Source organism: Mus pahari, chromosome 3 (genome assembly GCF_900095145.1).
Source record: "Mus pahari chromosome 3, PAHARI_EIJ_v1.1, whole genome shotgun sequence".
Lineage (NCBI taxonomy): Eukaryota > Metazoa > Chordata > Mammalia > Rodentia > Muridae > Mus > Mus pahari.
The window spans coordinates 111,964,455-111,991,375 of NC_034592.1; the positions used below are offsets into that span (position 1 = coordinate 111,964,455).

The 26,921-nt window shown below is 43.5% G+C and overlaps 1 protein-coding gene across 3 annotated transcripts in view; it reads left to right on the forward strand.

Annotated features, from left to right (window-relative positions):
* The window catches only part of Mertk (MER proto-oncogene, tyrosine kinase), a 105,473-nt gene extending 80,986 nt beyond the window's left edge, over positions 1–24,487 (forward strand). For all 3 annotated transcript variants that reach the window (XM_021193630.2, XM_029536827.1, XM_029536828.1), the window contains exons 12-19: positions 1,193–1,288; positions 2,038–2,118; positions 4,199–4,291; positions 5,518–5,636; positions 11,008–11,117; positions 13,843–14,002; positions 15,332–15,468; positions 22,846–24,487. In XM_021193630.2, coding sequence (XP_021049289.1) covers positions 1,193–1,288; positions 2,038–2,118; positions 4,199–4,291; positions 5,518–5,636; positions 11,008–11,117; positions 13,843–14,002; positions 15,332–15,468; positions 22,846–23,359 — 1,310 coding nt within the window. In that variant the 3' untranslated portion in view covers positions 23,360–24,487. The remainder of the gene's footprint in view (positions 1–1,192; positions 1,289–2,037; positions 2,119–4,198; positions 4,292–5,517; positions 5,637–11,007; positions 11,118–13,842; positions 14,003–15,331; positions 15,469–22,845) is intronic.
* Positions 24,488–26,921: the final 2,434 nt, after the last annotated feature.

Consider the following 26,921-nt stretch of genomic DNA (forward strand, 5'->3'; position numbering starts at 1 on the left):
CTGGTAGGCTTGGGTTTTGCTGAGTGAGAGTGGGGGGTTCTGGTTTGTGGGGAGGGTAAACGGAAGTTCCTAAGCAGTTTCAGGAGCAACATGGGAAGAATGCAAACATTGTCAAGTCCGTGCTTCTGGACATCTAGCTTAGCAAAACAAACAAAACAAGACAAAATAAACATAGCCTGATGGAGTCCAGGCTCCTATGAATCAAAACTTATTTGATGCATTAACTACTTTTCTAACACATTTTTTTAACCTTTAGATGTCTCTGTTCTTGCATTTAAGAATTATTCATTTAGACCATTTTTCCCTCTATTGGAGAACAAATTGAATAATTTTTTTTTTTAGGAGGGAACATCTCCCTTCTGAGGCTCTTCTCTTTCAGAGGTTACTCATGCCCCAGCTGTAGCTCAGGGTGAACCATCTCCCAGCTGCTCATTAAGTGGGTCTCTCTCTCTCTAAGGCTGCACACCTGTTGCACTCATTATTCTACACCACATCCTTGCTGTAGACAATCTTATTCTCTAGTCCCCTGAAATCCCTGATGTCTTAAAATGAGGTACCACATATCACATGTACAAGGACAGTTTACTCTCTGGATATTTCCTGTGCTCCATTTATCTTCTTCCCTGGCTGGCATGGAAAGGTTATATGTCTCCTAGACATATCCCAATGGTTCTTTTCTTTTTTTTTTTTTTAAGATTTATTTATTATATGTAAGTACACTATAGCTGTCTTCAGACACTCCAGAAGAGGGAGTCAGATCTTGTTACAGATGGTTATGAGCCACCATGTGGTTGCTGCGATTCGAACTCCGGACCTTCAGAAGAGCAGTCGGGTGCTCTTACCCACTGAGCCATCTCACCAGCCCCCAATGGTTCTTTTCTATACCACAAATAGGCCTATAGAATCCACCAGCATGCACTCATTGATGTTTCCCTAACCCCTTTAAAATCAAAAGCAGACTTCTTCGTGAATCTCTGTGCAGACAGCTGCTATAGTGAAAAGGGAAGGGACGTGTGGGTCTCATTTTTATAGCTGTTTGTAGATGGTCTTACCTTGAAGGATTAATGTTATCCCCCAATCGCAGTATAAGTTGGGCAAGTGACTCTGTACAGGATGTTCCATATACATCGGCTCATGCTTCCTGAAGAAAGCACACGGCTGCTTCTCTCTCACACCGTTACTCCTCTCATAGTGCAGAGCCTGGGAGTGAGTGAGGAGCTACAGAATAAGCTAGAAGATGTTGTGGTTGACAGAAACCTTCTGGTTCTTGGGAAAGTTCTGGGCGAAGGTAAGCTGCTTCAGAGTGATTCTTTGAAATTTTAAAAGACAAAGGGCAGTGGAGTATTTCTTTTTTTTTAAATGTGGTACTCATTGAATAAAATATCAATTTTATGACTTGGAGTTATAATACAAATAATTCTTTCTTTGGAGCTTAAAATGAAGTAGGAAAATTTTGAAACTCAGATCTGACATATGTAAGAGGCAGCTGCAGTCCCTAGAACAAAGCTTCAGAAGTATGAACTCCCTTCCTTTATTGCAAAGCATGTGATTCACTGATTATTTACTGCTATTATCTATTTTTTGATTGGCATTCTACTTTCTTTAAGGTATTGATGAAAGTATATACTTAAATTTTAAATTTGTTTTAGCATGAACGGTAGTGTTATTAAATTTGTGCTTTGGGCTGGGAATGTAGTTCAGTGGTAGAGTGTTTCCCAAACGTGCATGAAGCCCTGAGTTCCATCTTTAGCACTTGGGTGGTGAAAAATACTGCTTTGTGATCTGATGTACTACTTCCCGTGTTTTCCTATAAGTATCTTGAGTCCGTTACAATGGTTGGTGAAGTGACAAGCTAAGTAAAATCTGAACTACTCAAACTCACAGTGCCAGTGTGCATGCCGTGTATGCAGGTGTAAGAGGCCTGAGCAGGGTCTGCCTGATGTCTGTGGATGACTTGCTCCAGGACCACACACATTGCGGTTCTGTGGCCAGGACAGCATCTGTGCAGCACTGCATAGATATTGCTTCATTTCACAGGAGAGTTTGGGTCTGTAATGGAAGGAAATCTGAAGCAGGAAGATGGGACTTCTCAGAAGGTGGCAGTGAAGACCATGAAGTGTGAGTTCCTGGCATGGGACCTGTTCTTCTGGGTAGACAGTTACCTCAATGTCAGGTGCTCCTTGTAGAACAGGAGCTCTCTTGGTTGTGCTCTGTTCTCTGCCACCAATGGGTCAATTGGCGTGACAATCAATGTGGGAGCGTGGTCACCAGCAGAAGGGACAGGCTTTCTGTACACACAGGCATTGGATATTCTTCATGCTCAAAACAGTATTTGTCACTCCACCGACTCTCTCTTTATCTCCCTCACCTTCCATTACCTAGTAGAGCTAATGATCCTAAAGTGAGGCGTGAGTCCTGGAGGCAGAGGGATCTAGTGTTAGTATCTGACGCCTGGGGGGCCACCTCCTCGGACTAGCTCCCACATGAATTACATCACCCTGGTTATCAAAGATAGAAAGAACAGCCTCCAGCTTCAGAATCTCCCTGTAGTTCAGGAGCAGAGGACTCACCTAGCATGCACAAGGTCCTGGGTTCAATCCTAAGCACTGTGGGACATAAAATAAAAACCCGGTCATTTCAAAGAGAACTTGTTAGACTCTTGACCAAGATCCCTTGACATTCTGACCAAAGATTAATGTTGTCTGCAGGGTGACACAGTCACTTAGAGTGCTGTTTTTCTGAGGGGACAAAAAAAAAAAAACCCTGATGATGTGGCAAAATAAATATATGTTTCAAATTTACTAAGAAAAAGACTCCTGAGAGCCCATTGGCCTGGGTTTGATCCTTAGGGAGGAGTTTTCAGACAGACCTCTATCCCCACCTCCTGTTGGGTCCCCTGGTTCTCCGTAGCTAAGGGCAACAGAGAGGATGCCGGTGACAGCTATGCTGTAAATGTAAAGCTTTTAATACTTTTTCTAAGTTTTCTGTGCTGGGATGAAATAAATGTAGCAAACGGTTAGAATAGTGCAGACCTGGCTAGGTACCCTCAAAGGCCGTTTTAGTCATGAGCTCACCCTGTTCAAGAAATCCCTTAAGACCTTGCCTTGAGGTTTGTCTGTTTTTAATTATAGTGAGATATACATAAAATGGAATTTTTCATCTTAAACACTTGGCATTTTAGCCAGTGTCATGTCTCACCTCCATTGTCAAGCACAGCCCTCACCGTCCAGTCTCAACCTTCCCATCTCTTCTAACTGAAACTCTCCACTCCCCACCCACTCCCCTGCCCAGGAAGTAGCCCCCCCATTTTCTGTCTGGCCTTGTCATTCTAGGCACTGTCTAAAAGTGGAATCAAACAGGATTTATTCTCTTGGGACTGGCTTGTTTCAGATAGCACAATATTGAATTTTATTTAAAATTTCATTTACAATTTCATTTACTTACTTATTTGTGTGTGCGTGTGTGTAGTTGCACCCTTTGTACCATGGCACATGTATAGAGATTAGAGAACAATTTGTGTGTGTCTGTTGTCTTCTTCCATCCTGTGGGTTCCCCAGGAATCAAATTCAGGTCATCAAGCTGTTGGGGCAAGTGCCTTTACCCACTAAGCTGTCTAGATGGACCAATACTGCAAAATAGTTCTCTTAAATTGGTCCATCTTAAAATTTTGCTATGAAAGTACTCCCGGCTCAGTTGGAAATCACTTTGGATTTGGGGAGAATATTTTTTCCTTATTAAAAGCAAATTATCATTTTAAAGAGCAGTTTTAGGTTGAGAGAACAACCGAGCAGAAAGTCCAGTCACCGTGAGTTCCCTGTCCCCTCACCCACAACTTCTCTTACATGCTATAAGCAGCCATCTTTGATTAGTTTGTTGTCCAGTTGATGGACTCACACTCACATATCATCAACGGAAGCTCTTTGCTTTCACTCGTGTCTGCTGTTGGTCTTGTATAGTGGTGTTGGACAAATGCATGAATGATCTATGTCCCCCATATGGTACCATGCAGAACAGTTGGGCAGCCCTAAAAATCCCTCAGGTTTCACCACTGACTTCTTTCCTCCCAACCCCCAAACACTGACAAGGGCTCCTTCCTGTCTCTATAGTTCAGGAGTTTCTATTTTTGTTTGAAAAATAAACCCCCTTCCCTTTAATGGAGTACAATGATCATGCCTTGAATTTTCATCTGCTCTTCTAGTGGACAACTTTTCTCAACGGGAGATCGAGGAGTTTCTCAGCGAAGCAGCATGCATGAAAGACTTCAACCACCCAAATGTCATCCGGCTTCTAGGTACCTCAGGGAGATGCCAGGCTGAGGCTGGGAGGGGCTTTGCTGACCCACTGTGTGCCAAAAGGGAAAACGTTCAGGTGTAGAGAGGTTCATACCCAACTTTACAATATAGGGTTTATCCTCCTTTCTGAGGCTGAGAGTAAAACTGGGTTTGTGTTTCATGGGTGTGGATGGAGTTAGCCTTCTGAGTGTGCTAAGTCAAAGACACGAGAGTCACTCATGTGATTGCCTTTGTTGAGTGGAGGTTGTCTGTGAATTGAAAACCAGTGACGTCAAGCTATAAACAAAGACATCTCTCTAAAGAGTCTTTGAGAATTAATTTACAAACCAGCTTGTGAGTCATGGCACACTGACTGTTTCATAGATAGGACTGAATATAATTTGGTTTTATATAAATATCTCTGTGAAAAAAAGAATCTATAGACATGAATATCAGTGCATGGGGTGTAAGAGACATAATCCTGAGATAAACAATTTGGAAAGAATAGTGACCTTTTTCTTTCCTGCCCTTTGCCTTAGTCCATAATACAATTTTGAGCAACCTTCCAAGGTTCTTTGTGGCTGGTGCTGCAAAGAGGTCTGAAAGCTCAGGTTTGGGTCAAATCTCATGTCAAAGAAATAGCTGTTGTTTGCAGTTAGTGGCTTTAGCAGACTAGGAGAGACATTGGACTTTACTCGGCAGGTTACACTTGGAAGCCTAGCATCAGGTCACAGGCTCCTTCTAGAATTCCATACTAACATACTGCAACTTCAGTCTCCGAAAGTTTAGAAAGAGAGGTTTTGCCGACAGGCCCTCAAAAAAGTGCTTTAATAACTTTAAATGTCTGGTTGCAGTAGGCTTTTTCATAGGAGTGTTAAGCTAATTTTTCCTCAGGTTCTCTGAGGTCTCCACCCCTCAGTCATTCAATCTAACAAAAACAGAGCACAGAATCCTTGTCTTGTAGTTGTCTGTTCTTGTGACAGGTTGATTTTATGAAAGTTCTCTTGGAAAGAAAGAGAGAGAGAGAGAGAGAGAGAGAGAGAGAGAGAGAGAGAGAGAGAGAGAGAGAGAGATATGCAGCTTACAGGTGTTACATATCCTAGACTCCACTGTGAGAGTCCCAAGCTTTTGGTTTTCACCTCTTGGCCTGTTCGCACATGGCTTCAATTTGGCCAGTGGGCCTCCAGGGCTTATGTGTTTATACCTAACAAGGGCTCTTTGTAACTGGTCCTGTTTTCAATTTCAGGCGTCTGTATAGAACTGAGCTCTCAAGGCATCCCAAAGCCCATGGTGATTTTACCCTTCATGAAATACGGAGACCTCCACACCTTCCTGTTATATTCCCGGATAGACACAGGACCGAAGGTAACAGGCCACTTGTGCTGCCTCTCAACTGTTTCTGAAGCTTTTATGACAACTGGGACAATCCTGGTGTCCCTGACAATGCAGAGAAGGTCACTGGCCTTGGTTCAGAGTTCATTGTGCACTCGGGTGTTAAACTACGGTCTCCAGGCCTGTGAGTGGGCGTTTCTCCTTGCTCATGGGAGGAAGCAGCTGCTCCCACAACCTTGGACCAAAGTCTCCTTGACGGCAGTCTATAGAGCACTTATGCACCACAGACTGGTAGAGGCGCTCACCTAAGGAGTTGTGTTTTGTTCATTTGAGTTAAGTTTATATTAGCCCAGGCCAGCCTCCTGAACACAGGGGTAACACGTTTATGCTTGTCATACCCAGATCTCCTAAAGTACATTTTTCAGAGTCCTTGTTGGAGTTGTGGGTTTCAGCCTTTGGAGTGCAAAACATTCATTTGTGACTGTATCCTCTATGATCCGTATTAAGATGGGTTGCAGGTAGATGTGGTGAGGTGAGAGGACCCAGCTGCTACCCTCGCATCCTGGTACTCTCCGAGTTGGCTAACACCGTGAGAACTACACAGCCCTGGCAATTCGGGACATGGCCAGAGAGCCAATGGTGGGCCATCTCAGAGATTTATGAGCATGAACTTAAAGGCTTGCTCTCTGTATGGTCGGTTTTTACTGTAGATTTGGGGATCCTACACTAGGGACATTGCTGTGGGCCTGCTTATGAAGCGAGCACTGTGTCCCTTCTTCATGTGCCCTGTAGGCAGAGTGACTGGCACCTGTGAGCATGAGCTGTTGTGTCCATGGCATGCTTAGCCTGGTCCTTCATCCTTATCCATCAGTTCACTTCTCTGTCAGAGGTGGTGGCATTACTACGGGGCGCCCACAAGGGGAAAATACAGGGAACCGCTATCAGGAATCACTCTAGATTTGGACAGATTTTACTGTGGGCCAACAATGTCCCCAGACATTGCTACCAAAAACCACAGGTTGTGAGAAGGAACTGTACCAATCAGTTGATACCTGAGCATCCTCTAACTCAGCTGCCTCTGTCCCCTTAGCTGCCATCAACAGCGGAGCTCTAGAGAATGTAAGTACAGACAAGCGTACTCCCTCTCAGGTTTCATGCTTTGGCTGTCATGTCTGTGAACTCTTTACTAACCTCTTGTTTAAGTTGTCTTTTCCTGATGCTTTCTAAAAAAAAATGTTGAGTTTTATAGGATATATTTGGGTATTCAGTCCATCTCGAGTCAGTTTTTATAGAGGGTCTGAAATTTAGTTTAAAGCTTCTTCAATTATCATCATTGCCATCGTTGTCTTTTTTTTTTTTTTTTGGCCAGGAGCTCATGTAGCCCAGGTTGGCTTCTAACCCACTATATAGCTAAGGATAACCTTTAGCTTCTGATCTTCGTGTCCCTGTCTCTAGCTCCAGAGTTGTTATATCTCTAGCTTACAGATGTGTGCTACCACGCCCATTCCTGTGGTGCTGGGGAGTAAATACAGCACTGTTTGCATGCTTTATAAGAACTCTACCAACTGCTATATCCTGACCCTGAAGACCTTTTGATTGGTTGGTTTTGCATATCAATGGTCATCATTTATGAGATGGCCACCTTTAATCTGATAAATTGCTTTCACACCTCTATCAAAAATTTGTCAGAATGCGGGTCTATTTATGAACCCTCCTTGTGGTCATTGAAATCTCTGCTTATCCTTCATGCCCACCCATCCTCTGGAGAACTGAAACTTTTCTGTAAGTTTTAACACCTTAGAGTGTCCTCCCGGCTCTATTTGGTGGTTTGGGGGGGGGGTGTTTTTTTTTTTATTATTTTTTTATTTTTTAATTTATTTTTTCCAGAGACAGGGTTTCTCTGTGTAGCCCCATCTGTTCTGGAACTCACTCTATAGACCAGGCTGGCCTTGAACTCAGAAATCCACCTGCCTCTGCCTCCCAAGTGCTGGGATTAAAGGCATGCGCCACTACTGTCCGGCTATTTGGCGGTTTTTTTACACACCCTCCCCTGCTTCTCTGCTTCCCCATCCCACTCCCAATGTGTGCTTCAACAGTTCTGCTCTAATCTTTAGTCCTTTTAAACAAAATGACAAGTAAGACAAGCAAGCACACACTACTTTCTTGACTCATCATTTCCACTCGCAACAGTATCAGAGTGTTCTCTGGAGAATCACTCCCCAGTGTTACAGAGATGTAGAAGGAGTGATTCTTTTACATTTTGATATTCTGTAGCCTGAGATAAAGCTAAGAGACACAGAGTTCTGGAGCAGCTGACTAGCATGGAGATTTTATTCAGGCAGCTTCTCTGCTTCCTGTGCACTCAGTTCCCTAGGCATAAAGACCTTTTGTTCTGACCCAAGATTAAGTCTCAGGGCTTGTCAATGAGCTTCTGAACAGGGCCTGGATTCTGGCTCCAAGTGTCACTGTCCTCAGCATGGACAGTGTCCCTGGAGGTAGGCAGGCAGATAGGCAGATGATCAGCACCAACCGCAGCATCTCACAGAGAACTGCAGCTGGGATGACTTATGCATTTGGGGAAGGAAGGAATTCTGACTGGAGGAGCTTTAGTAGCAATCTGAGTAGGAAGTCTGAGTCTTTTAGCCATGTTCATCTTCAAGCCTGTTGAGGATATTCTGAGTTGCCTGGATTTCCATGCGGAATTTTAGAATTAACTTGGTTCATCTTACAAAGCAGCAGGATGACACTGGAACAGAGTTTATATTGAAAACAAAAGTTGAGCAGTATTGACATCATAATATTAAGTTTCCTAAGCCATATGTGGAAAATAAATTCTTCTTATATTTGGATTTTTAAAATTTTTGCCAACACAATATATTTTTTTCAGAACATAAGTTATACACATCTTATGAAATTTGTTCCTGAATATTTTTCTTTTGTCGTGGTTGAAACTGTGTCATTTGTCTCACCTTCAGCTTGTTCTCACTAGGGCAGAAAACTCTGTTGTGACACCTTCGGTCATCCCGACACATTTAAAAATTGTTCTCTGCAATTATCTTTTAAATAACTTTTAGTCACAGGTTCCAAGAATAATGTAGTTATTACAGGAAAAGTATCACAAATTAGTAGTATCTTCTACTTACTAATGACAATAGGATTTGCTATTTCCTAGAAATTAGCACCTGGAAAACTAAATACACAGAGAAGAGACAAAACTTCTGTGTTTGACTTGTTGACCTTTTTCTGTAACTCTGTTACTTAAGGGTGAGGATAATTATGGCATTGTGGTTTTATTTATAATTGGCATGTCATAGTTGGGAAATATGTCATTAAAGGTGTAATGCTCACGCTTATAGCTGACTGGTAGAGAACTTATCTAACACAAGGCCCTGAGTTCCATCCCCAATACCATAGGGAAGAACCAAATCCAAATGCAGCGCCCTTGTGAACACCATTGTGGAAACCTTACTGTTCATGTAGAATGAACGGTGACAAATCCAATGTCATGTGGAGGGGGTGAGAGTGAGGGAGTAGGTACCATGGACAGACCACTCATGAGTCATGATTGCCAGGAACTTTGAGGTCAGCCTTTCTTCAGTGCCACAGCTGCAGTAAGGCATTCAATTATTACTTGAAGATTTCCTTTATTCATCATCCCTATAACCAATTCTAAATGCCTGAAAGGCGCTCTCTCTCTCTCTCTCTCTCTCTCTCTCTCTCTCTCTCTCTCTCTCTCTTTGTGTGTGTGTGTGTGTGTGTGTGTTGGGGCTGATGATGCTGGGGATTAAACCCAGGGTTGCAACGTTGTGTGTGCTGCATGAGTGCTCTCCCACTGAGCTGCAGCCCACTGGTGCTGTGTTTGCTCTATTAGCAGTTTTGTCTGATTTTGACAGCACAGAGAAAACATTAAATGGCTGAAATTCTAGAAAGGCCTCAGAGGGGAAAAAAATTAGAATTTCAGAGTGCATGCTTGTATTTTAGTTCAAAGGGTGAAAGCTAGCCTAATTGTTGCTGTCTAGAAGAAGAAATTAACTTTCAAAATAGCTCAAAGTAAAATGAGCTGTCTTAGCATATGTGAGGCCCAGAGAGATCAATCTGGCTTAGTGCCACACACACCAAAAAGGAGAAAGAGAAGGAGGAGGATAGGGGGAAGGAGAGAAGGAGAGAGGGGAGGGAAAGAAAAAAGGAGGGAGAATAAAAATTGATAGCAAGAATACAGAATTAGGGCTGATGAGATGGCTCAGCAAGTAAGAGCACTGACTGATCTTCTGAAGGTCCTGAGCTCAAATCCCAGCAACCACGTGGTGGCTCACAACCATCTCCGTAATGAGATCTGATGCCCTCTTCGGGTGTGCCTAAAGACAGCTACTGTGTACTTACATATAATAATAAATAAATCTTTAAACAAAAAAAGAAGAATACAGAATTAAAAACATCTCCTATTAAGTTGGTTTTTCCCTCCCAACATCTGCCCCTTTCCTAGAATATCTCCTCTTCCCTCATTAAAACCAAGAGTTCAAGCTCTGGACCCCATGATAGAGAGAACTGACTGTCACAGGTTGTCCTCTGATCTCCAAATGTGTGTGGTGGCACAGGCGACCCCTCCCTCCCTCCCACATATAAAATAAGTAGGAAGATGTAAAGAAGATTAAAAACTAACAATCATGCACCCTCCCTCATCCTCTCTGCCTGGCGTGGTCCTCTGGCCCAGGGGTCTTGGGATGTGAATGAAGGCTCACCTTTGGCCTCATAAAATATGAAAAGATACAAAATATTTTTCACCTGAAATAGTTTTAAAGGCAAAGAGAATGTGGTATTTTCCAAGAGGTTTTTAGAGTTTCTGCTTATTCCTTTTTTTTTGAAGCTTTTTATTTCTGAGCCTTGTGTGATGGCTCATGTCTGTCATCCCAGCACTGGGGAAGCTGAGGCAGGAGGATCTTGAGTTGTAGTCTAGTCTGAGCTATGCAGGAAGACCTTGTTCCAAACAAAGTGTTTGTGTGTGTGTGTGTGTGTGTGTGTGTGTGTGTGTGTGTACGAATATGAATGATATAGAAAGGAAAGATCTGACTCTCCGTGTCACCACTACAACTTAAGAAATAAGAACACCATTTCCAGGGCTGCAGAGATGGCTCAGCAGTTAAAAGCACTGCCTGCTCTTGCAGAGGACCCAGGTTTGGTTCCCACGTGGTGGCTTACAACCATCGGTAATTCTAGGTCCCAGGGTTCTGATACTCTCTTCTGGCCTCCTCAGATGCTAGGCACACACACACATACATACATGGCAGGCAAAATAATTATACACATAAAATAAAAATAGATACAGCATTGTCTCCCCCTTGGAGAGAGTAGCTTGCCACCTTTTCCTTCTAAATGATTAATGTCTTTTCTTGTTTCCTCCCCTTAGTACATTCCCCTGCAGACACTGCTGAAGTTCATGATGGACATCGCCCAAGGAATGGAGTATCTGAGCAACAGGAATTTTCTTCATCGGGATTTAGCAGCTCGAAACTGCATGTAAGAACCTGGGCCATCCTGGGGCGTCGGGGTCATTGGACTTCATAGGGTGGATATAAGAACCTGGGCCATCCTGGGGCAGCAGGGTCATTAGACTTCATAGGGTGGGAAGTGACCTGCAATTAGGTTATGGAGGGCATCTGGCTTGGGAGGGGGGCAGAGTACCTTGCTTTGTACGGGGTTTCTATCACTCTGATTCTTCCTTGGGGGTTTTCTGTTTCTGCCTCCAAGAGTCTGGATAGCATCCAATGCTCTCTCTTATGATAGTCTGTTTTATCCTTGTCACTAGGCTAGGGGCGCTAGGTGTGATCTTTGGGGTCTTTTGCCATCAGCTAGCTTTGGATCCATAATAATATGTAAGTCAGCTAACCATAGTATAACTTGAACAACAATAATGAAAATCTTAAAGACTATTTGCTTATGCCTTTGTTAGCACACAGCTCTCTCCTCAAGGAGGGTAAGAAATAGTGTATTCTAGAGTCAAGTACGAGTGACCATGGCCCGAGAATACAGATTCGACAACCTCAAATGTCATATTCCAAAGTGGTAACTGTTTTCAGGTTTTTATACTAACATAACAAAGAGAATCATAAATCAACACACTTTCAAATACATTGGTGAGGACATTGGGTAGGCAGGTGACAGCAACATGGGAAAACTTCTGCTATAGGCTCAGATGCCATATGATGACATTCTTGACTTTGGTTGGTCTGGTAAGTTAATATATCCAGAGCGGTTTCCTCTGATGATCACTGGACAGACACAGAGGTGGGTGGAGACTGGCAGTTAAGTGAGCTAAATATGACTCAAGATAGACTGTCATTAGACTCTGCCCTGGGACAATCCAACCGCTCCTCCTCCATCATTGAACTTCTAACCAGATAATCGGCCTTCTAGAAGGTTCAATGGGAGGTGTAGTTTCTTTCCAGGAGTTCATATCTACCCAACTCTTGTGATAACATTTGGTACCTTAAATATCTAGAAGCTTTTCTGCTATAGCAAGTGAATTATAAGAATTTATGTGAGAACTTTGGACTTGAATTTTCTCCATGTCTTTACCTGCTTTGACAGAACCACCTGATGTAGATCTGCAAACATCTTAACTGTTCCTTGGCTTTAGCTTGCCTGTTGCGAGAAGAGGGAATGTGTTTGTCTTAGTCAGAGGTTTGACTGTAGAGTTGACTACTCACTCTTATCAACCTCCCCCCCCCCCTTTAATTTAGTCTTAAAAACCCTAAGGGATTTGGACTTTATTACTGTTTTTTGACTGCGGATACAGAGTCATGAAATTTTATTTTTCTTTTAACATTTCCTTCATGTTTTCCCTACCAAGTAGGAGGACTGCCTGTCTAGTTTGTCCTGAACTAAGAGTGTGGGTCTTTGGGGTGTGCATACCTGCATTCCCAGCACTCGAGAGACAGGCAGAAGGATCCACAGTTCAGAATTATCCTCAACTGCACAGCAAGTTCCTGGCCAACCTGGGCCACCCTGTCTTAAAAAAAAAAAAAAAAAAGAATGGGAGGAAGGAAGGAAGGAAGGAAGGAAGGAAGGATGGAAGGAAGGAAGGAAGGAAGGAAGGAAAGAAAGAAAGAAAGAAAGAAAGAAAGAAAGANGAAGGAAGGAAGGAAGGAAGGAAAGAAAGAAAGAAAGAAAGAAAGAAAGAAAGAAAGAAAGAAAGAAAGAAAGAAAGAAAGAAAGAGTTAATGTCAGACAGATAAGGGTATCTCTGCCTCTTCTCCCTTCTCCTTTCCTCTCTCCTCTCTGTCTTCTCTTCCCATTCCTTCTTGTCTAGGACCTGTTTTACTGGTGTGAACTATGATTACCATTTATTTCCCTTTAATTTTCCAGCTCCTTCCTCCACAGCTGCCTACATTAGCCAGCAGTCCTTCAGCACCATCTTTGCATGTGTGCTTCCTGCTCCTCCCAGACTTCACCTCCTCTTCTGCCTCCACAACCGCCTTACTTGGTCCACAGGTCCAGCGCTGCTTCCAGACAGATAGTGATGGCTTGATGCAATCCATGAAAGGACCAGGAGGAGTGGCTTGCTGTTCTTTCCACTCCTGCTCTGCCATATCTCTGTCCCACCCCACCCTCTTGCCTCCAGCCACTGTGCCTGGATGCCTTTGCTGGGCCAGGCCCACACAGGCCTGAGTGATGGAAATACAGTAATATCTTCTCCCGATGATTCACTGTGTCTTTGACCTCAGAGCCACTTCCTACCCCAAGCTCATGGCTCATGGGGTCCATTCCTCCTCCTCCTCCTCCTTTTCCTCCTCCTGCTTTTTCCTTCTTCCTTCTTCTCATTCTCTTCCTCCTCCTCCTTCTTTCCTCTTCTCTTCTTCCTCCTCCTTCTTCCTTTCCCTTCTCCTCTTCCTTCTTTTCCTTCCTTGCTCTTTCCCTTCCCCCTCTTCTTCCTATAAAGATGTCATGTATCCCATGCTGGTCTTGAACTTGACAAGCAGCTGAGGATGACCTTGAACTTCTGCTCTACCTGCCTCTACCTCCCAAGTGCTGGAGTTAAAAGGATGCACCACCATTCCCATTTATGCTGTGCTGGGGAATCAAACCAAGGGCTTTGTACATACTAGCCCAACATTTTACCAACAGATTCATATCTGAAATCTCATGTCTTCTTAGTCACGTTTCATCCATTTTGAACCACATCTGGTACAGGCCTGGGATTAAATGCCCTGTTCTGCTGAGGACCAAAATTTATCTTTCACAGGTTGCGGGATGACATGACTGTCTGCGTGGCAGACTTTGGCCTCTCAAAGAAGATTTACAGTGGTGATTATTACCGCCAAGGCCGTATTGCCAAAATGCCTGTGAAGTGGATCGCCATCGAGAGCCTGGCGGACCGAGTCTACACAAGCAAAAGTGACGTAGTATGTGCATAGCTTTGATTTGACAGACAGGGACACACTGAGAGAAATGACTGAGCCTGGGGATGTAGGGAGTTACGCTCTGATTAAACGAGGGTTGGGAGCATGCTCAGAGCACGCTTTTATCTCATTTATTCACTCATTTTCTGCTTTTTCTTGTTCTGGGGTTGACCTTGGGACCTCACACATGCTATGAGAACACTAGCTACTTTCACAACCTCTTCTTTACCTTTAAGATTGAATTTTATTTTAATTATGTGTGTAGGTATGAGATCTGTATGTGGATATAGAAGCAGGTGCTCTCAGAGGCCAGAGGCATCAGACCCCCTGCAGTCTAAGCCAGTCACAGGCTGTGACCTGAAATGGATGCTGGGAACCAAACTTGGGTCTTCTTCAAGAGCAGAAAGTGTTCTTACCCACTGAGCCATCGCTCCAGCCCCCTTTACTTTTTATTTATTTTTTATGGACATGATTGCTTTTCCAACATGTATGTCTGTTCACTGTGATGTGCCAGTGGAGGCCAGAAGAGTGTCAGATCCCCTGGAACTGGAATTAGAGATGGTTGTGAGTGACCATATGAGTGTTCAGAATTGAGCCTGGGTCCTCTAGAAGATCAGTCACTGTCTTAATCACTGGACCATTTCTCCAGTCTTCTCTACCTTTATATTTTTGAGGCCAGGTCTATCTGTGTCACCTAGAAAGCCCTTGAGCTCCCAGTCCTCCTGCTTCCGTCTCTCCAGTAGCTGGGATCACAAATGTATACCATTATACCTGGCTTTCATTTTCTTCCATTAATTAATTTATTTATTCACTTTACATAGAATCTTTAATTCAGGGCAACTAGTAGGATGTGGTAACGTGCCCACATTTGCTTTGCATATGGCCTTCAGAGATTCCTAGGTTTCTTTGCTGCAAATGAGTGACTTATTGCCTGTAACTAAGACATTCACATTAAAGTGAATGAGCTCATGCAGTAGCCTTTGGAACCTATATGCTATATAACAGATGCTGTGTAATTATACCCTTGATCCAAGCTTGGGGAGAGAAAACACGCCACAGTAAAAGCAAAGCAGTGCACTAAGTAAGCAGTGTTGATATGGGATGAGCCTGCCTTTGGCCAGGTTTCCCAGAACAGCTTTAGTAAGAACGGTTAACTATGGGGCTTCAACCCTATGTGTTGCTGCGTCAGGAGAACAGTGGGCTTCAGACATAATTACCAGCTCTGTGTGCTTCGTCATCAGGGCTTTAAGGAAATGACCTTTCCCCATGAAAAAGTCCATTCAGCCTTTGTGGAAAGACTTTTGTCCTAACTTCTTGTGCCTTTGTTCTCAGTGGGCTTTTGGCGTGACCATGTGGGAAATAGCAACACGGGGAATGACTCCCTATCCTGGAGTCCAGAACCATGAGATGTACGATTACCTTCTCCACGGCCACAGGCTGAAGCAGCCCGAGGATTGCCTGGATGAACTGTAAGTGTGCATCCTGGTGTCTCTGGGCTTTCTGCATGGGGCAGATACCTGGCTATGAAATGACTTGAGAAACACAGAGCTGGCTGGTGCAAGTGGGGCCTGCTGTTAGCCAAGAGAGCCTGTGCAGGGAATGCCTCTAGCAGAAGCCTCAGGCCAGCAGACATTCCTAATGCAGGTGGAGGTGTTTGTCCAGCTTCTGTAAGCCTGCTGTGGTTCACTCATCCAAAAGATCTCAGTCTCCGCCAGTGGGCACAGTCAAGGCAAGGTACCAGTGTGTGTTTACAAACGACAACATGAGCATCACTAGGAAGTAAATGATGCCAATAAATAGGCTCCCTTTGTAGTATATTAGGTTCTGGGGTCCTTCGTCCTTGCTCACGTTGAACCCGGTAACCCTTTCTCTCCATAGCATTTCAAATGTTATATAAAAGGGCTGATCACACTTACTGGGAAACTTAGGAATCTGCACCAGTGCCTGTGAGGACAAACTGGCTCTGGGGATTGCTTAGGAAGTATTCTGACAATGTAGTTGCTTATCCCTATGCCTAGAGGGTGCGGTGGTATTGATACGAAGTTGATCTAGAAATTGTATGTTTAAAAATGTTCCCTGGAAGACCTGTGCGTGGTCCGCTGTGGGTTCTCCTACCTCCCATCACATAGCACATCCAACCAACACAGCCCTCTCTCAGTCTTCAATGCCAAACATCGAAGGGAAGTGACCCAGGACTTGTGGTTGATCAGGTCAGGCCCTGTCCAATAATTATCCACATGTGTGACCATGGCAGCTAGCTTGACATTTCTGTATCTCATATCATGAGCCACATTGTGTGTGTTCTTGGGAGAACTGTGGTATCTTGACAAAAGCAACTGGAGTAGGGAGGATTTATTTTAGCTCCAAGTTCAAGGTGCTTTCCATCATGTCAGGGAAGTCAAGATCACGGGAGTGTGACACGACTGGTCACATCACATCCACAGTAAGGAAGAGAGAGTAAGGAGTTCTTGCTACCCCTCAGCCCCCTTTCTCATACAGCCAAGGATCCCCTGCCTAGGGAATGGTCCCACCCACAATTAACATGAATAGTCCCATAGTGTTAAAGTAATCAAGGTCATCTTTCAAAGCCATGCTGATAGGCCCATATCCCTTATGATTATAGATTATGAGAAGTTGAAAATAGTAACTATCACTGTATATTTGTTGGGGGGCAGGATACGCATGTGTGTCATGTCATGTGTCATGTGTGTTTGTTTTTCTGAAGGCTAGAGATTGGTGTCAAGTGTCCACCTCAATAGATCTCCATTTTCTGAGACAGGGTTTCTTGCTGAACCTGGACCTCATGGATTTGGCTTGTCTGGTTAGCTAGCTTGCCCCTGAATATCCCCTGTCTTCATATACTGATGGCTGGAAACATAGGCCAACCACTGAAACTACTTGGCTTCTAGATGTCTGCTGAGGATCCAAATTATGGTCCTCATGTAGGCAAGTGCTTTATCTACTGGGGCATCGCCACAGTTTCATCCTTAGTTTGGTCTCCCTAAGTACTTTGCTGAGCTTTTCGATACAATGTCATGCAGTGCTGTCTTCGGTGGTGACTTACACTCTCTTTGGTGAGTCTCCTCCAAGGTTTGGGATATTCTCATCATATTTAACAAGAACATTATAAAAACATAGGCCTGAGCTAGCCCTGTCATGGAACATCATGAGGGATGCTGGTGCTCTGCAAGACCCTCAGCCACATCCCAAGCTCTGTCTCTGCTGCCTCATTCAGCACACGGGCCAGGGCACTTAGTACACAACCTCCTAAGTACATCTATGGCTTAGACTCCAAGCCAAACACAAGGAAGATTGTTTTGTTCCCAGCCACAGTCTGCTTTGTGGTTGAAGATATTTGATACTGAACAGAAACAAAGACTGCAAATCTCTTGAAAATATCTTAAGGCCTTGATTAAATTAGTCCTAAGGTTTCACGGTCGTTTTTTAAGAGGGCTGTGTTAATGAAACGTTGGCTTTTGGAAATGAGGAAGCCTTGCTGTGCCGCCACACAGCCCAGGAAGTTTTGTGGTGGTTTCTTTCTCCACTGTTCCCCCTACAGCAGCAGAGACTGACATTTGCAATGGTCAGTGTGGGCCTGAGTGAGTTCCAAGCTGTGTCACACGGTGGTTTTTATGTTTCACTTCAAACTAAAACAAGCGACTGCTGAGCTGGTGTCGTCTGAGAATACTTTTAGCTGGTGGAGTCAGCTACCACACTGTAGCTGGGTGCCCAGGTGGTTACAGACAGACTGTCATCCCTCTGTTCCTGATTTCTGACAAACCCTGGGCTGAGAGATGTGATGTGGTCAGCAGGCTGCTGGAGCAGGCTTTATTCCTCATGTGGATGCCGACAAGCAACAGCAGCTCAAAAGAAACTTCTGTACTTGACACACAAACTCATATACATACTCATATTTATATACATAAACACACACACGCACTCACACATACCTATACACACACACTCACACATACTTATACACACAAACACACACACAGAGTAACACAGAAACACACACTCACACTCATAGACCCATATACAGATACAGACACAAACACACATACTTACACCCATAAACACACACTCACAAGCCCACACACATTCAGACACACAAACACATGTACTCATAGACACACACACACACACTCGCACACATACTCACACACAAACACAATCACGAACACAAAATCCCAGACTCACACGCACTGACTATTCTGAGTGTCTCAGAGGTCAAGCATGACTAGGAAAGAGTGTACTCCTTGTAGGTGCTTCTCTTTGGCTGCTGTAAGCTAACTGTTTGAAATGTGGCGATGCCAGTTGGGAATGTAGCTCAGAGTCGTATGTTCAGTCTCCACTACTGTAGAACAGTGGGCTAAGGGAGTGAGGGAAGGACACAGGGAAGGAAGGAGAAACAGAGAAAAAAATACATGTATATAAATCACGGAGCCCCTAGGCCTCTAGTCGCTACTCCAAACCCCCGAGTCACTGCTCCTCATAGTCTCAGCCCTACCGTGGAGTGACCAGACTGTCAGTCTTGCTTCCTACTGCCCAGGATGCCGCCTTCTGTGGTGTATTCATCAACATCTATGGGATATCTCCCTAACAGCTCTTTAAAGTCTCCCTGGCACCCTCAGAACCTTCCTTACCAGCTGTTCACAGTGGTCCTCCGTGGCATGAAGAGCCATCCTTCACCCTCTGATAGGGCAGTTTTATTCCACCACAGGGCCCTGTTGGCCAGCAGGTACTCTCCAGCACTGAGAATTCTCCTCACTGAGTGTGATAGCACACACTTCTAATCCCAGCAGGGGAAAGCCAATCTCTGTGAGTTTGAGATCAGTCTAGTCTACATAGTAAGTTTTAAGTCTAGTCTATACAGTAAGTTTTAAGTCTAGTCTACATAGTAAGTTTTAAGTTTAGACTATATAGTAAGTTTTAAGTCTAGTCTACATAGTAAGTTTTAAGTCTAGACTATATAGTAAGTTTTAAGTCTAGTCTACATAGTAAGTTTTAAGTCTAGACTATATAGTAAGTTTTAAGTCTAGTCTATACAGTAACTTTTAAGTCTAGTCTATATAGTAAGTTTTAAGTCTAGACTATACAGTAAGTTTTAAGTCTAGTCTACATAGTAAGTTTTAAGTCTAGTCTATACAGTAACTTTTAAGTCTAGTCTATATAGTAAGTTTTTTTTTAAAGATGTATTTATTTATTTATTATATGTAAGTACACTGTAGCTGTCTTCAGACACTCCAGAGGGAGTCAGATCTTGTTACAGATGGTTATGAGCCACCATGTGGTTGCTGGGATTTGAACTCCGGACCTTCAGAAGAGCAGTCGGGTGCTCTTACCCACTGAGCCATCTCACCAGCCCTATAGTAAGTTTTAAGTCTAGTCTATATAGTAAGTTTTAAGTCTAGTCTATACAGTAAGTTTTAAGTCTAGTCTATACGGTAAGTTTTAAGGCAGGTAGGACTACATACCAAGAATCTGTCTAAACAAAACAAAACAGGGCTGGAGAGATGTCTCACCAATTAAGAACATTGCTCTTCCAGGGAACCTGGGTTCAATTCCCAGCACCCACATGGCAGCTCACAACTGTCTATAACTCCAGTTCAGGGACTCTGATGTCCTCTTCTGGTTTATATGAGCAATGCACACATTTGGCACACAGACATATATTCAGGCAAAACATCTAACATATATATATATATATATATATATATATATATATATATATATATATATATTAGATGATATATACATACATATATTTTTTTAAAGAGAGAGAAACCCAGAATTTCCATCTCCTTTTCTCATTGCTGACACTGACAGATCACAGAAACCCAGAGCTACATTACCATCATGATGACCTCATGACATAAATACTATGTTCTGTGCAGAACCTTCATCTCCCTTCCCCAGGGGTCCTCCTTCATTGCTTAGACAGCATCAAAAGTGATCTCTCAAATATTGTAATCAGAGCTGAGGTACCTCAGTGGTGGAGAACTTGCCTACCATGCACATGGGCCCTGGTAACATCCTAAGTACCACAGACGGATAATTGCCATCATAATCTGGTCGTGGATTGCTTCTGGATATCATCTTCTGTGGTTTCCCAGCCCCCTGTGATTTCAAGGCCATATTTAAGATAGGCATAGTGAGGTATGCTTATGCAGGAAGGTCAAAAGTTTGAGGGCAGCCCAGGCTATATAGCAAGGTCCTATCTTATAACACACACACACACACACACACACACACACACACACACACTCTCTCACACATTTGTATTCTCATAAAGTAGTAGAAATGAAAAGATGGTACTACCACTATCTCTATAAAGATAAGTCACTTAGCACTTTCTTCTAAGATGTGAGGTAAATGAAAAAGAAATAAACAGCCTGGCATCTCGACATGAAAATGAAAAGGATGTTATGTTCTTAGGGACTGACTCTCTCAAAGCCCATTCGAGCAAACAAGCAAGGCTCTGTGCAAAGTTGGAGTCTTGCAGATTGACTGATGCGGGGAAAACCTCTAAAACAGAACCTTTCGTTGTTTGCCCAGTCTAAGCAACTGGCCACTGAGAGTGAGTTAGAGAGACTCAAAGGAGCTCCCAAGGCTAAGATGAAACCCAGGACTTCGAGGCAGGTGGCAGAGTGGGGTCCTGTGTTGAGGTCCTGTCCCTTTGTATGTGTGTGAGTTTCAATGTTCCAGAATCAAGTAACAGTCCTGGTAAGGGCTGCAAAAATAGATCAATGAAAGGTCATGAGTATGTCTGCATGGATGCGACCTGTGTGTTGTGTATAAGGACTAACACTAGAATTAGCCCAAGGATCTATAGATTGTGAGAACTGCACATTTTTGTTCCTAAGAAAGCCAGTAATCAGCATGCATCAGATAATTTAGATTTAGCTCAGTTTTATTTTTTTTGTTTTATTTTTTTGTTTTGTTTTTTGCGTTTTGTTTTTTGTTTTTTTGTTTGTTTGTTTGTTTTGGTTTTTGGTTTTTCAAGACAGGGTTTCTCTGTATATCCCTGGCAGTCCTGGAACTCACTTTGTACACCAGGCTGGCCTCGAACTCAGAAATCCACCTGCCTCTGCCTCCTGAGTGCTGGGATTAAAGGCGTGCGTCACCACGCCTGGCGGTTTTGTTTTTTAAATGTTTTATTTATTTATGTATTTATGTTTTGTCTACACTTACATATGCACACCAAAAGAGGCCATTGGATCCCTTGGCACTACAGAAATAATTGTGAGCTGCCATGTTGGGGCTAGGAGTTGAACTCGGCACCTCTGAGTGAACAGCCAGTGTTCTTAACCACTGAGTCATCTCTCCAGCCCCTCACCTTAGTTTTCTTAACCAGTGATATTAATATCGATTTCACAAAGCAGGGAAGGCTCAAAATGAAATGCTGGTGTGAATCCTTCTCAGCCCAGCAATTTTCCTGTTGTCATTTCCTTCCCAGGGCCCTTAATTGTAGTCCTTAGTGATACTAGATATTAGGGATGGAGTTGCCCAGAAGAAAGGTACATACCCCTGTAGAACTCAGCAGAAACGCCTGAGGAGTGCTTGTGTATTGTGCTTGCTCAACCCTTACCTCATCCCTCTGCTCCCAATAAGGCCAGGAGATGGACTATAATTTACACAGAGCTGTTGGGAAGCTGGGAACTGAGTGATACATGGTACTTACCACTCAAGTCACCCTTCATGTGCCACTCTAGCTCTGGGTCCGCCTTACTTAGTCCACTGGTCCAAATAACTCAGTGCTCTTGGTAACAACTCAGTTTAATGGTAGACGGAGGTTAGCAAACTTGTTTGGTAAGTGTCTTAGTTACTGTTCTATTGTTGTACAGAGCCACTATGACCAAGACAACTTATGAAAGAAAGCATTTAATTGGGGGCTTGTTTACAGTTTTAGAGATGAGTGTATGACCGTGCACAAGCATAAATCAGAGAGAGAAAGCCTGAAAAGTGTGCAGGTTTTGAAACCTCCTCTATCAAGGCCACACCTCCTAGTCCTTCTCAAACAGTTTCACCAACTGCAGACTTAAGCGTTCACATAGATGAGCCTATGGCTTTGAGGGCCCTTTGTAGCAACCACTCAATGTTACAAGTGTAGCAAAAGCACAGACAGCAAATAGGCATAGCTGTGTTCTAATAAAACTTTATTTACAGAGAAGATGATTGGTTTGATTGCCAAGCCTGTATAAGAAAAGGACTTTAAATCCTTTAAATCCATTTTATTTGCAAAAGTAGATAAAATTGCCACATGCATCTTCTACTTTTAGCAACAGAATTTTTTTTTTTTGACCAGAGGCTGCTGAGATGGCTTAGTAGGTAAGAGCATTTGCTGAACAAGCATGACAACCTGAATTCAGCCCCCAGCACCCATGTTAAAAGCTTGGCATGGCAGTGATGTACCTCTAGCCTCAGTACTGCTATGGGCAGAGATGTGAGGGTTCCTGGGCTTCTTGGCCAGTCTTAGCCAAAAGAGCAGGTCCCTGGTTCAGTGAGAGACCCTATCTCAAAGGACTAAAATGGGCAGGAATAGAACAGTATATCAGATGCCCCCCCAAGCCTCTATACATGAATGTACAAATACATATTACCATACACACACACACACACACACACACACACACTTATACAACTCGTGAAACATTTTAAAAGTTGAATAACCATTAGACCGTTTCTTCCCACCCACCCTCACCAAAACTCATTCATTTCCATAAAAGGTGAAGGAAATGCTGATTAAAAGGGAGTGACATTAAACATTAGTTGAGGCAGAAGGGGTAGCTGCATGCAGGTTTTGGGTCTGTGACAGGTAACGCTCACTTGTCTCTTATCATCAGGTATGCCATCATGTACTCTTGCTGGAGTGCTGACCCCTTGGACCGACCCACCTTCTCTGTGTTGAAGCTGCAGCTGGAAAAGCTCTCTGAGAGTTTGCCTGATGCGCAGGACAAAGAATCCATCATCTACATCAATACCCAGTTGCTAGAGAGCTGCGAGGGCATAGCGAATGGGCCCTCACTCACGGGGCTAGACATGAACATTGATCCGGACTCCATCATCGCCTCTTGCACACCAGGTGCTGCCATCAGCGTGGTCACAGCAGAAGTTCACGAGAACAACCTTCATGAGGAAAGATACATCTTGAATGGGGGCAATGAGGAATGGGAAGATGTGTCCTCCACTCCGTTTGCTGCAGTCACACCCGGAAAAGATGGTGTCTTACCGGAGGACAGACTCACCAAAAATGGCATCTCCTGGTCTCACCATAGTACGCTACCCTTGGGGAGCTCATCACCAGATGAACTTTTATTTGCAGATGACCCCTCGGAAGACTCTGAAGTTCTGATGTGAGACCAGCCGAGAGGAGGCATGACAGAACCAAGCAAATACTGCTTCCTGGGATCAGGTGGTCTTAGATACTTTGTTATTGCTCTGATGAAACATCATGACCAAGGTGATCTTTAAGAGAAAGTGTTTAACTAGGTTTACATTTCAGGGGGTTAGAGTCCATGATTGCAGAAAGAAGTTATGGTGGCAGGAACAGCTGAGTGCTTATATCTTTAATAGCAAGCAGGACACAGAGAGTACTCTGGGAAATGGCACCAGTCTTTTGAAACCTCAAAGCCTGCTCCCAGTGACAAAAGTCCTTCAACAAGGCCACACCTCCTAATCCTTCCCAAACAATTCCACCAAACTGGAGACCAAACATTCAAATGTATGAGCGTATTGGGGCCCTTCTATTCAAACCACCACACTGGTTATACCTGATGTTTTGGTACTTGTTTTCCTTACCAAATAGAGTTCATGGCTTGACAGTGCAAGGTGAAAACTGTCAAGTCAGTTTTGCAAATAAATACATAACCAAGGTCTTGAGAGACAACTTTTTATAGAGATTTCTTTTATATGGTTGCCAGCAACTAAATCAGATGGCTCACAACCACCTGTAACTCCAGTTCTAGAAGACAGATACTCTATTCTGGCCTCTGAGGGCATCTGCACACATGAGGCATACTTTCATGCCGTCATATGAATAAAAATAAATCTAAAAATAAGTAAACCAATAGCGAGGCTAGGAGTTTGACTCAGCAACTGTGTGCTTAACCTATGGACTGTCCTGCATTTCATCCCAAGACCCCAAAGCAGTACAGAATAAAATACAGAGGCTAGGGGAGGTAGCTTAGTTGGTAAAGTCCTTGACTTGTAGTACCAGGATATGAGTTTGATCCCCAGAGCCAACATAAGACAACTTTGAATGTGGTAGCACACGCTTGTGATCTCAGTGCTGGGGAGATAGTCTCAGGTGGATTTCTGAGGCTCACTGGCCAGCTACCCAGGTGAGTTCCAGGCCAAGTAAGGCCTGTCTCAAAGAAAAAGGGTGGATAGCACTTGAGGAGTGATATTTGATGCTATTCTCTGTGTAGACACACACACACACACACACACACACAATCACAATCACACACACACACCAGCACATACGTGAACATGCATTCACAAGAAAAATATAAATAAAATGCATAATATATTTATTTAAAGAGCGAATATATGTGTATATGGTGGAAAGAGCCAAGGAGATTATATTTTAATAAAAGATGACTTATTTCACTGACCTTGCAAGACTCAAAATATATCCCTCAGTGTTAACATTTGTACAGAATCAATGATGCTTTTTAAAAATTGTTTTCCTTTCCACAGTATTAAATGTAAAAGTGTTTGTTAAGTGAAATGGCAGGTTTGCCTTCGTTTTTTGACCTTCATGAGAAGCCTGGCATGTCTCCATCCATGCATCATGTGTGTGAGAAAAATGATTTACTTCATGTTCCAGGTTTTATAACTGATCGTCTGAGATAACTTCCTAATAAAATGCAGATGAGGAAGGGTGTGTTCCGCATGCTTCAGATTTGGGAAGAGAGCTGTCACCAGCAGCCCTGATACCTTTCTTTGCAAAGGAGTTTCCTTAATGGCTGGCCCTCCCCACAGTTCCTCTGCCCATTCTTACCATTGCATTGAGGGACATGGAAAAACAATCCCAGGAGTCCATAGAGCAATGTCTGGCAAGGTGGATCAGCTGGTAAAAGGTACTTGAACCAAGCCCAGTGACCTGAGTTTGATCCCCAGGACTGACATGGTGGAAAGAGGGAACCAACAAAGATGTCCTCTGACCACCATGTGGACACACATGCACAATAAGTTAGTGGGTGCGTAAACAATTTGAAAAGAGTTCATAGCCAGGCGTGGTGGCGCACACCTTTAATCCCAGCACTTGGGAGGCAGAGGCAGGCAGATTTCTGAGTTCGAGGCCAGCCTGGTCTACANAGTGAGTTCCAGGACAGCCAGGTATACACAGAGAAACCCTGTCTCAAACTCCCCCCCCCAAAAAAAAAGAAAAAAAAAAGAGTTCATGAATGAAAAATAATAATAATAAAGGAATCAAGATTATATAGACCCTGAGAAGATGTGGAAGCATTTGAGCGGTGAGTCCTATTTCCTGTGCAAAGCTGTCACTCACAGGAGGTAGGCAGGCCCAGGGCATAGGCTGTAGAGTTCTGCCATCTCAGTTCCGGGCTCAGCCACCACATGTTGATCACTTGCCTTGTTTCCGGCCCTGTATATATCCGCTCCCTATACTGTGTTTAATACTATGGGTACCAGTGTCATCCTCATGTCTAGGCCAGGAAGCCATTGCCTAGAAAGACTGTGTAACCTGCTCCTGACCCGTGTCTAAAGACTGTAAGAGCCAGAATTTAGAACGTTTGAGTAACCACATGGTTTAGAGTCCGTGCTAGTAAGTTTCACATTACAAGATTCAGCTTCGGCAAACATAAGTTGTGATAGAATTAGAAGTACAACTCTATTTCTTTTATTTTTCTAAATCGTGCAGGCCTAGCCCATTAGTAAGCCCCCTGTCTTAAAGTTTGATTTAGCAATCAAGGCAGAACCTTTAGCTAAACTTCTTATTTCTATATAACAGCATTTTCTGACTCAGCTTGTTATTAACTTGTATCTAATCAGCATTAAAGCTGGTTATCACCCATTCCCCTTCACCACAATGGATGGTGTTCTCAGCCATAGCCTTGAACATTTGAAAATGTAGACAACTAACTCTCCCAAACTCCCATACTGTCTTTCGAATTTACTGTAAAGAGCCTTTCTCGTTCTCTGTGTATACGCTCAAATCTGCTTTCAAAGTAAAAAGCCAGAGAGAGGAAATGGGAAGAAACTAGTCAGGTCATTGTGTTCTGCTAGCTTAGAACAGGGCTGGGGGGCTGGTGAGATGGCTCAGCAGGTAAGAGCACCCAATTGCTCTTCCAAAGGTACAGAGTTCAAATCCCAGCAACCACATGGTGGCTCACAACCATCCTTAACAAGATCTGACGCCCTCTTCTGGAGTGTCTGAAGACAGCTACAGTGTACTTACATATAATAAATAAAATAAATCTTAAAAAAAAAAAAAAAGAACAGGGCTGGACACCGAGAGGAAGGGAATAAACAAACACCAGAGACACACCACAGGCTGCTGGGTGAGACCTGCCTGGCAGTGGGGGTGTGGTGTGGTGGGAGGGGGGAATCTTTTCTTCTTCCTCTTCTTCTCCTCCACTCCCTCCTCCTCTTCTTCCTCTCCTTTTCTTCTTCCTTCCTTTCTTTACTTGTTCTAGCTCTTTCTTCCTTTTCTTTTTTTTAAAGATTTATTTATTTATTATATGTAAGAACACTGTAGCTGTCCTCAGACACTCCAGAAGAGGACGTCAGATCTTGTTACGGGTGGTTGTGAGCCACCATGTGGTTGCTGGGATTTGAACTCCAAACCTTCAGAAGAGCAGTCGGGTGCTCTTACCCACTGAGCCATCTCACCAGCCCCTTTCTTCCCTTTCTTAATGAGAGATGTAAGGGACTTTGAGGAAAAAGTGAAGTA